The 12,520-nt window shown below is 33.1% G+C and overlaps 1 protein-coding gene across 1 annotated transcript in view; it reads right to left on the minus strand.

Moving 5' to 3' along the window:
• Positions 1-12,520, minus strand: part of dysc (whirlin protein dyschronic) — a 396,379-nt gene that overhangs the window by 119,305 nt on the left and 264,554 nt on the right. The window contains exons 9-10 of the mRNA XM_021146525.4: positions 9,864-10,054; positions 5,539-5,842 (exon numbers count right to left, since the gene is read on the minus strand). Coding sequence (XP_021002184.3) covers positions 5,539-5,842; positions 9,864-10,054 — 495 coding nt within the window. The remainder of the gene's footprint in view (positions 1-5,538; positions 5,843-9,863; positions 10,055-12,520) is intronic.

Here is a 12,520-nt window from a genome sequence, read left to right on the forward strand (position 1 = left end):
TTGTTTCAATTACTCTCCTATCGTTCGGAATAAAAATTCTGTACCCTTTGGTTCGTACAGCATATCCTACAACAATTCCAAGTTTAGCTCTAGGTTGAAGTTTATTTCTATTAATTTTGGGAATATGTACATAAGCTAGTGATCCAAAAATTTTAAAGTGTCTTACTGAAGGTTTAAAACCTGACCATATTTCAATTGGACTTAAATGATTAGTTAGTTTATGCTCGCATCTGTTTTTGGTATGCACGAAAGCTAACAAAGCTTCCCCCCAAAATTTGGGTTGTAACCCACTATCATGTAACATTGCTCTTACCGCGTCCATTGCACTTCTATTAAACTTTTCTGCTATCCCGTTCATTTCTGGAGTATATACATTTGTCCTTTCTATTCTAATTCCGAGATTGCTTAAGAACTTTTCAAATTCTTTATGGCAAAACTCTAGCCCGTTATCAGTTCTAACACATTTTAACTTAAGATTAGTTTCCCTTTCACACTTAGCTAAATATTTCTTAAAACATTCGAAAACTTCGGTTTTACTTTTTATAACATATACATCAACTTTACGAGAAAAATCATCAATACAAGATAAGAAATATTTGTTACCACCTAAAGAGTTTACGGGAGAAGGTCCCCATAAATCACAATGCACTCTTTCTAAACAAGTTTTAGTAGTTCTATGATAAATACGATTTCGTTTTAAAGATACCCTAGTCGATTTGGCAATTTTACAACTAGTACAATTTTCGTTTTTACTTTTACTTAAGTTTTCAATACCTTTTACTACATTATTTTTACTCATACTTTGAATTAATGGCATATTCACATGACAGAATCGTCTGTGTACAATATCTAAATTTAAAGTTGAAATTAAAGCTATATTCTTACTATCAATACTTTCGTTAAGTTTATCTTTAAATCTTGTTGGATATCCATTCAAAATATACAATTTATCTTTTCTGTTTACAGTAAACATATAATTATGAAATTTATCAAAAATTACCATTTTATTGCGGCCCCATTCAACATAGTTACCAGCAATATCAATTTTCGCTCCACTAATCAAATTACGCCTCATATTGGGCACATATAGAACATTTTTTAAAGTAATTTCCACCTTACCTTTAGTGTCCAATATAGTAAAGTCAATGTCTCCGACACCAGTGGCAATTGTTGAGCTATTTGTGTCACCAACTAGAACCTCTGTCGGTGTAATCTCTTTATACCAGGAGAACCATTCTCTTTCTTTACAGATGTGAGATGTTGCTGCAGTATCTACTAAAAATTCTCCTATGAATTGATTAGTATTAGACGATTCCACACACATAGATTCCAGTTTTTCATTCAGGCTTGAATAGTCTTTTTCACATAAAAAAGCTTTCTTTCGACGTTGCACATTCACTTTCTTGTAGCATTTATCCTCAGTGTGACCCAATTTTTCACAGAACTTGCATACTACAGAACGACAAGGATTTGTTACTTCGAATTTCTTGTCACGGTCCAGACTGCTTCCACTGAAGTTTTTCTTATTCTCTGCTTGTCTTTTATAATCACCCTTTTGAACTTTAGTTGAATAAGCATCATTCACAAACGTAATTTTATTTTCGTCTTTTTGTTTCAGTTCAATCCTTCCAGATTCCGTAATTAGTTGCTTAGTAATTGAATCGATCGTAAATTCTTCATCTTTTACTCTGTAAAGAATCTGTACCAAGTTGTCATATTCAGAAGGCAGATATCTTATCAGCTGAAAGCACACTAATATTGAAGGCAATTTAAATCCAGCATCCTCAATTTGTTTATTCTTCTCCAACATTCTTTTGCTGTATATTCCGATCGTTTCTTCGTCGGGTGAAAATCTTGTGTTAAAGAAATCATCGACTAAACCAGCCAGACGAGCTCTCGACGTAGGTTCAAAGTTTACTTTCAGCGTTTCCCAAGCTGTCTTCCCGTCTTCGGTATCAGCAATCAGGGATTGGTATTTTCGCTCGATTCCCATGTAAATTGTCGTATAGGCTCGTTGTTTTCGTAGAAGATAGGCCAATTTGTCTCTCTCAGCTGCTGTATCATCAAGTGGTATTTCTTTTCCAGTTATAAAGTCCCAACATCCTTTTTCCATTAGCAAAACTTTCATATCAATTTTCCAGCTTCCATAATTAAAATCTCCGAGCTTTGGAAAGGCAAAAATTGTTCCATCAGTAGACTCAGCCATATTGAAAATTGAAGACTTATTTCCACGTTTCACTCCTTATTAAGACTATTTATTCCATATTCCAGACCAAAGGTTTGCGGGTTCGAAGGCCCATAACCAACTGTTGATAAGTTAGCGGAGTAGCACAGTATTGAGTGAAAGTGTTAACTCACATAAAGAAACTTGAAGATTTAAACATTTCTTTATTTCATACAGTACCATCTCGATACAGCGTACAACTGAAGATATTTAAACATAAATATATCTTAACAAAAATGTTGGTACGTCACCGGTAACAACTACACAGTGACGTGACATAGTGAAGAGACAAGACAAGAAGTCGACTGATTCCATGCTTACAACAATGCATGCATTATATACAGATTCCATAATTATATGCACGGATGACGTCACTTACGTTATCTGAAAAGAAAATGGCTGTTGCCACCACACGACCGAAACTTAATTCTGTTAACTTGATGTATTCAGAGGAGTAACAAACCACTCCAACACATTATACAGTAATAAAAGAAATACTAGGTTACTAATAGTAACGTAGTATTTCTTTTATGAAATAATTTAAATGACAAGGGTCAAGTTATCTGGAATGTCAAGTTATCCGAGGGTACTGCGTTTTTTAAATGAATCAAATATGACGTTTGCCAGTTCCACAATCAAGCCAATGATTTACAGAGGTTTCTGAACAGAAATCTGAAAGGGGTTTTCCATTTAGGTAGATGTTCATAATTGCTTTTAAAGCTTCTTGTTTAAGACCAGTACGTATTGTGTTTTTTTTGTAAGTTTATTGCTGCAAAGCCCCTTTCAACCGCTGCAGTACTCCCAGACAGAGAAAACATCAATATATGAGCAGTATGTTGCTGTATTGTGGGTCATTTTGCTGCCTTGTAACTTACAAGACTCTTGTAAGATAACAAAAATTGAAAATGTATCACGAACATTAACGGGAAACGCGCGGACGTCGGATTCGAGAAATTCGTTGTCCGCGGAGAATTTTTGACCGTCGAGGACGGGCGGACGGGCTGTTTTTCGAGCCCTGGATTATGCATTTCTGATGCGTCGTTTTATTGCAGAACCAATTCATTTTTGATCTACGCATCGTTAAAATAGTTCGTTTATGCAGCGGAAGATACATAAACTATTATATCGTCGTTTCATGATTTATAAATTATTTGTATTAGATTTTGAGAAACCGTAGAGGCTCAGGGGATAGAGCACTCGACTCTCAAGGAAGCGATTCAGGTTCGAATCTCTCGATACAAATTTTTCTCCAGGATCGCACTGACAGGGTGCGTAGCCAAAGGTTTCACCAAAAATAAGCACCAGTAATCTAAAACTGCACATTTGTCTGTTTTTAGATTTTTTTTAAAAAATTTAATTTTACAGTATAAACTAAGGAAAGTCGATTTGAATTAAGTTACAATTTTCAAATTACCCTAAAACAAATTTTTTTTAATCAAAAATTCCAAAAACAGGAATATTTATTAACAATATCATTTGAAAAATGCTGATTGCAAAATTGTGTTAATAAAATTTCATCAAAAAAATAAATAAATATTCTTAAATGCATCAAATTGTGATTAAATTGTGACGGTCTCGTATTTTGTTGCATGTTTCGTAAGATACTGCTGAATAGAATAAACAGCCACCATCAGTGTACTTGTGAAAATCATGTCGAACGCAACAGCGATGCGAAACACGATTTTTCTCCTCTGTTGCAGTGAATCTGTTGCACGTGATTTCAAGTACCTTCACGCCGCATGATACAAAATCTGCTCTGCTAGCATCATTTAAGCATGGACATTCTTGAACGAAATTGATAATATCTTCTGTCATGTTTTCAAGAAATTTTACAACAGTCAACCACAAACGTAAATTAACTATAGAGGAAGGTGGAAGTAAATTTCAAGATTTTCGCTATACAGGGAATTGTGGGTTGCGAGTTAAAACAAATCTGAGTCGCTCCCGGGTCTCTGCAACAGCGACGAAAATTAAACTCAATTCAATTCTTGAAACCAGTGTGACGGCGATCGCTAGCAGTTGCAACAAAGGGAGAAAGGAAGAAGTGCGCATGCGTAAAATCTTTGCAACATGCGATTTGTTGCTGTTGCAGACGGTATGAAGACTCCTTAAGGCAAAGAACGTAAAAATGAGAAGTCCAACTCTGAATACGTAACTAACGTGGGAACTGCTGGGTGTGGTACGCTATATCATTAAAACAAGAGCAGAACCTTATGTGTACTAAGATTCAGCACATGCGCATAAAACCCAATTGATATTATTCAGCTTCTCGCTACGACATATTCCGTTAAATTAAAATAGCACAGCTTGTTTGTATACATGAATACTTTTTAATTTTTTTTATCATATACAGCTCAGCGATTTCTTAGATCTTTATTGCCAACAAAGAAGAATGACCATATTTCCTAAATTCTATGACCATAAGAGCTTACATAATACAGATAGATGACGGAGATTTTTAATTAAGTAAAGAAACGGAAGTCAAGCTGTGAAACTGGATTTTAAACTTTTTGTAGTTTGTTTAAAGATGGCTCTACAGCCAACTGATATTTTTCAAACAATAAAATGAATGGTACATTGCCACTTTTGAATGTTATTGTTCCATCTATTTGCGGCATAACTACTACTATAAATATTGAATACCAAATCACTTGTATATAAGACATGTTAACTTGATTCCATCGTGAGGTACCTTTTGATAGATGAAGGTTGACATAATCGATATATATAGTTCCCTCATATCTACATCAGATCTGTATGAAAACTACAAATGAGTTATTTTTAACTTACAAATTCAAACTCGTGTGATATAATTTTGAAAATAGACATTTCAAGTCATCCTTGTGTGACAAGTATTTCTAACGTTTTTTCCCTTAGAGCATCTCATACTTGAACACTCTGCGATGCTTATAGGGAGTTTTGTCAAACATCCATCTCTCCAGATGCAATATTACCAGATTTACCCCCTCCCTTTACTACGTGATTGTGAAGAGTTTCATACAATTCTTTGATATTTTCCGTAGATACTTACTTTAAGAAAAATTCTACCCTAACATCATATTTACCTAGTTATACTCTTTGTAAATAAAATAAGGATCTCTAAATTACGCGATATCCCTACTTTCAACACTTTCTTCCTCTCTGTTACCATAGTTTCAGCTAATCTTGTTTTTTTTTTTAACAAACAGCAGGACGCTTCCATAAGTAGTTGCAATTTACTTGAGGAGGGGAAAATGTGGAGAGTGGAGAAATCATGTAACCTTAAGACACCTAGAATTCAAAACACTGGTGTAAAAAATAGGAATTTGACTTACGAGATGACCTTCAACGAAAGGGGCGTCGACCATTTCGCTGCCTATACTCCACCTTCTATCTTCATGGGATCTGTGCCTGGGTCGTCTGTCATCAGGGTTAACCCCTTCACCGCCACTACTGTGCCTCCTAAACGTGGTCCTCCTCATTCGAGTAGCTTGATTGCCATCTCTTAGGCTAGTCACTGCGTCAAAAGATCTCCTCATCATGGGCCGAGGACTTGTCCGCCACTGACGAGAAGGACTCGGTTTACGTTGAAGGGATTTTATTTCGAGGTTCATGGAATCTCGTGAACCTGTAGATACTCTGGAAAGAATACAAAAAATTTATATTAATGTGTTTAGCACAAAACAAAACAAAATATTAATTATATAATAAATTTATAAATAGATTTATCGAATCTTATGATCCTGTAGATACTCAGAAACGAATAAACAAACTTATATTAACGTTTGGCATAAAACAATAAAATATTTCATAATAAATTTATAAAGAGGTTTATAGAATCTCATTAACCTGTAGACACTCAAGAATAAATAAAAAAAATTATATTAACGTTTGACATAAAACAATAAAATATTACGTAATAAATTTATAAAGAGGTTTATAGAATCTCATAAACCTGTAGACACTCAAGAATGAATAAACAAATTTATATTAACGGTTGACATAAAACAATAAAATATTACGTTATAAATTTATAAAGAGGTTTATAGAATCTCATAAACCTGTAGACACTCAAGAATGAATAAACAAATTTATATTAACGTTTGACATAAAACAATAAAATTTTACGTAATAAATTTATAAAGAAGTACATAAAATCTTGTTAACCTGCCTATACTCTGGAATGAATAAATAAATTTACATCAATGTTTGGAATAAAATGATATATAATAAATTATTAAATAGGTTTAAGGAATCACGTGAATTTGCGGATATTCCAGAACGGATAAACAAACTTATATTAAAGTTTGTCATAAAGCAGTTAAATTTTAATTTAATTTTATATACCTATCCGAGCTGACTTTCGATGTAACGAAATCTTTCGTTCAAACGAATACGATTTTTTTTAAACATGAAATCGTTATATCTGAGTGCACAAAAGTACTATAAATATTTACGCATAACTATAGAATTAACAGCTCAATATACCTTATGAAAAAAATCTAATAAGTCCCTGTTATTCTTGCTTCATTCAAGAAGAAATTCGAGATATTTATTAACTCTTATTGTGCAGTGACATCAAAAGAAATGGTGGTTAATGTAATTTATTTCGAACTTTCGTTAAATCAAATGACTCATTGTCAAAGGAAGCATTTTGGTTTTGAACAAAATAATGATTTGATATAAATTTTTAAAGTGGTTTTCACAGGAATATATAAAAACGAAAATTGAAATAAATTTCGATCACTTCGTGGAAAGGAACGTTCAATGCGGAATTTCAAAGGATTGCACATAGCGTCTATGGAATATAAAATCGGCCGTTATTATAGAAAAGTCGCTGTCAGCCGAGAGTGGAATTAACTAGTTTTTTTAACCGGATAAGTTGCTTATAATAATCACCTGTAAGTCCCTTGCACCTCCAAATGAGATGACCCAGGTTCGAATCCATGAGTACAATTCTTATGATTCCATCCATCCGTGAATTAAAACAATTTAATGTCTTCTCCTCTACTGCTACCAAAATGCATGTTGGGAGTCACGGTGGCTCAGTGTATAAACGTTTGCCTCTCAATGAAGTGATCAAGGTTCGAATCCAAGTGGTGGCTGGTCGATACGAATTCTGCTCCCGGACCGCATCAGGCACAGTGCTGAGTGGTATCCTCAGTGGTAGACATATCATAGGTTAAAATTCCATTGTGGTAACCTTGAGAAGTTTTCGAGGTTTACCTCTTCATTGAACGCAAATGCAGGTTAGTTCCATCAAAAAGTTCCCCACGGAAGCAAATTTCTCCCAATGCATCATACAAAAGTTCCTTTATCTTTTGTGATTGGGTTCAAAATTACAATGCTATGGAGTTGAGCATTGATAGTCGTAAACTCAAAATTAGGTCGGCTGCTCAACGTAAGTTCTAAAATAAAATTAATCAAGCAAACTTGCTCTTCTTAATCTCGCATTCGTTGCTATTAATTTATCAAGTTTTTATAGTGTCCGTGGGCATAAGGATGATTACACCTGATCTATAGTGTTATCGAAATTCAATACATCCCTGCATATTGATCTATAAATTGCCTGTATTTTAATTGTTTTACATCTATAACATCATCCAAAAAAGGCTACAACGCAATACTCTGTCTCACCAAAATCGATTATAGAAATTTTAACATTGAAATTATTGACTAGAAAAGAAAATCTAAACGCCACGTGCCAATTAAGGTTAAAAAACGCAAAGTTATAAAGTAAACATACCAAGAATTTTCCTATAACTTTAGCAAAAGAAATAAGCGCGTTTATACTTTGGAAGAAATCACAGAATTCTAATCAATGACTGCATCGACGCATCATCCAATCTCTTCAAAGGAAAAATTCGAAAGAAAAAAAATATATCTTAGTTTCAAACAAATATTTTCTTCCTTTTACTAGCTTTCGATTTAAACAAAACTTCTAACAACGTAATGGAAAATATTTCTTCCTTGGCGACCATTTATTTCGGGTATCTGGCAGAAAAAGCTTTTAAACTACTTTCGGAATTAATTAAGAGACAATTTATAATAATCAGTTCGAAAAGCTTTTTAAATAAGTACATATTTAGATTTTTTGGAATTAATTCTACTTGTATTAAAAGAAACTTCTTAGTAGAATGTTTGTAATGGCAAGTATGTGTTGCCAAAAAATAACGTAATAAAATAAATAAAAATTTTATGATAATGTTCTTTATGGATTGTTAAAAAATAAATTTTATTGAATTTCAATAAGCACTTAAGAGCAGCGTCATAACCAAGAAGATACGGTAAAAAAAAAGAGTTACTGAATATTGAAATTTTATTAAACAATTTCTTTCATAAATTTGCTTTTATAAATATTTTTAAATTGATAGCAAGCGATTATAAACAGAACTAACGTTAACAGCAGCTAATTCTGAATTCCATTGGTACTTATATTATATGCACTAAATATTCACTACTTATGCAGTATAATTTTCGACTTAAATAACACTAACAAGACAATAGCTCTTATCATTGAATTACTACTTATCAACTAGTTATGCAGTATAATTTTCTACTTAAATAACACTAACAAGACAATAGCTCTTATCATCGAATTTCTACTTATCAACTACTTATGCAGTATAATTTTCTCTATAAATAACACTAACAAGACAATAGCTCTTATCATCGAATTACTACTTATCAACTTCTTATGCAGTATAATTTTCTACTTAAATAACACTAACAAGACAACAGCTCTTATTATCGAATTACTACTTACAAACTACTTATGCAGTATAATTTTCTACTTAAATAACACTAACAAGACAATAGCTCTTACCATCGAATTACTACTTATAAACTACTTATGCAGTATAATTTTCTACTTAAATAACACTAACAAGGCAATAACGCTTATCATCGAATTTTTGGACATCACGTTATCTTAAACAATAAATTTATGGGGAAAATAATAGACGTTGCATACGTTACATTTTTGGACAATTCTATATTTGAATAAGGCGTTAATAACGCATAAATAAAGGTACGGAAATGGATATACTGTAGCTCTATAAACAAGATCCGTCATTAGTGTCTAAGCACTAAATGACAGTATAACTGTAACGAGACATATCCACACCTTCTAGAAGAGAGAAGGCCTTCAACGGGCTACCATAAACTAAGGCTCATCTGAAGTGGGAGCTGAATTGTCCGCCATGACGGAGCAAACATGTTCGCTAGTTACGTTGTGTTAACATAACCGTGAGAGTTTAAAGCCCATATAAATATTTAAAATAATTGTCATGGATAATTGTGCCGCGATGAATTGGGTAAACACTATAAAAACTCAACAAAAAAGACTTTCTAATGTTAAGATTTCCATTAGATCTCGAAGGAAGAAATGGGCAATAAATTGCAGAAGACATAACTGGCAGTCTGGTAGAGGAGTGCTCTTAAGTGAGGTAAATACTTTTTAATATTATACGTTCTTTAACATTATACGTTTGTCTATTAATATATATTTATTTTTGGTGTGTGTGTGCGTGTGCAAGTATATTGCGATAGCTTCTGAATATTTTTTTTCCTAAATGAATTAAAATCGGTTAGTTCAACAGATAAGAAATCTTAATTTCAAATGTTATTATATTACTAATATGTTTTGTTCAACTCTCACCTGCTTCCCTTTCTGCTTCCGTGTCCAAAGATTGTCCCATTAGCTAAATCCACACCACTGTCTTCGCTGGGGGTGTGCATATCCTCTGGATGTTCCCTCGCATTTGGAACAGTTAGGTGGTGCTTATCTTGCTGCTGCCTTCGTCTCGTGGACGTACGAAAGTTGTTCCTGGAAGTTCTGAATATATCCTCCTATAGCACAATGAAAGACGCTCTGAATAAAACATTGTCTAATGTAATAAGTTTTAAAAAAAGGAAATCACATAATGATAGGCCACTTATTTCACAACTCAAATTTATTACCTAGGGGTAAGACTATATCTAAAAGAAGTATAAAAGATCGTTTGATTAATGTAGAAGATGTATAGGGGAATAGGAGACTAGTGTGGACATGGGTCAACATTTTGCATAACTTTTATATTTATTGGTCAAATTTCTTCCGTGAGATATCGTAGATTGGCAACATTGATGAACATTTCCATGTATAGTTGCATAATCATACAGTGAATATAGGTTTTCTAAAGTGAAAAGGTTACTCTCAAATTTTCTCTGTTCTCGTTTATTAACATATTTTATTTGAAGAATTTCAACAAAATGTGATAATACGTAATAAATTATTCTGTTTTTTTTATCTGTTTTGATATTAACTATTGCTCTGTATAGTTTCTTTTAATCAGCATTACGTATAAACAAACACATGTCTTCGTGTCGGGAGACATTTTGTTCGTGGAGTTAGTGTCGACATAGATATATCGTCAAGCTAGTGTAGATATGTCGTAGTAGTAGTTTATTTACGTCACGAGAGAGTTTCACAATGGGCTGTTGGCGACGCTCTGGGAAACATCCCCGAAGATGATCCGAAGACATGCCATCACAATTTTGATCCTCTGCATAGGGGATGGCACCCCAGGTTCGATAGCCCGACGACCTGCGTTTGAAGTCGAGCACTTTACGGTAGAACAGTTTAACTAGGACCAATACCGCACTACCTCGATCTTTTCGTAGACTGATCCATGTGCTGACCAACCCGCACACTGTCCGCAGCCAGTGATGCTTGACTTCGGTGTTCCACTGGGTCTTAATGATCAGTCCACTGCGGGACAGTGTAGATTATGTAGTGTAATCATGAAGTTGAATGTTGCCGCTGCGAGCATTAGGTCCATTCAATTTCCAATATGAGAAATAGGAATTGGTTACAAATGTAACAAATTCGATTTTATTTATTTACTGAATTAGAATGATTCTGTAGAATCATATAGGGGAGAGTCGGGTAGCCCCGCCCAGCGGGTACCCCCGCCCACTGTCAATTTCATATGTATAGAATATTTTTTCAAGCCAATGGGCCATCGGACATTAATTGTTATATTAAAAGAATATTATTTTCCAAGTTTCAAGTATTTATGCAGCTGTTAACATGGTAAACAATAGTTTTGAAAATATGTTGAATACAGTAGTCAAGAAATTAAGAAAAATTGGTTGAATGTTTCGATTAAACTTCATTTTAATTCTAAAAAATAATTTTTTCTATACATACAGCATTAAAGTATGTAGTCTTAAGTTTAATTTGCACAAGGAAAGAAGTCTATATGTGAAAAATTGTTCGAGTAATTACAAATTTACAAAAAAATTTGATTTCGGGTAGCCCCGCTCACATGAATGTCGGGTATCAACGACCAATTTTATTTCGTCGATAAATGTACGGTTGCAAAGATTATTATTTTATTGCTTCAAATTTGAATGTTATATGCATTTTTAACAACAAATATTGTTGTTATTAAATGATTGTTATTAAATGATAGAATTCACTAAATGTATATAAATCTGTAATAAATAAAATAATTTTGTGATAAAAATGATAAATGAGGTTTACCTATTGTCAATAGATTGGTCATTTTCATTTACACCTGAAAAAACAGTCAAAAAACATGATTTTTGTAACTGGGCGGGGCTACCCGACACATTTTGAAAAGAGCTGAAAAACATGTTTTTTTAAATTTCTATTTTTTTAAGTTAAACTATTCTTTTTTTGGTTTATTCTTTTTGCATTATTTTATTAGATGATAAAACAATAGAAATATACAAAAATATTGATTATTACTCATTATTATACAGAAATATAAGCAATACTCCTTAAGTGAGCGGGGCTACCCGACTCTCCCCTACTTTCAAAAATAATGGTTTTAATCTTAAGTAAACAATTTAGCACAAAATCTTTATATGAATTCACTTTTTAAAGAGTTTGTTAATAAATTTAAAGGTTTGATAGTTTTATGAAGTTTGTCAAAAGCATATAATTCAATATACATTTGCATGCAAAAGTCACCGGGCCAGTATATTTTAATAACTTCTTTCGGCTGTTTATAAATATAATTTTGAAAGATACATATACACCGTAAAAAACTTCCGGATCAAATTACCGTCAAAAGTAATGGAACTCAGGAAGCCGAGACTTTTTACTGAAAAATTCATTTTTGCCGGAACATGTAACGAAACAAAAAAAAGTATTATTGTGAAAATTACGATATAATATTTTACGGTAAAAATGGATTTTACGATAAAATGAATTTTACAGTAAGATGATGCATCTAAAGCGCCGAGATTTGATCTTGACGTTCATACCGTCATTTGATCTGGAACTTTTTACAGGGTAGAAACTGC

The sequence above is a fragment of the Parasteatoda tepidariorum genome, chromosome 3 (genome assembly GCF_982258835.1).
Source record: "Parasteatoda tepidariorum strain Cologne lab strain chromosome 3, Ptep-v5.0, whole genome shotgun sequence".
Taxonomy (NCBI): Eukaryota; Metazoa; Arthropoda; class Arachnida; order Araneae; family Theridiidae; genus Parasteatoda; species Parasteatoda tepidariorum.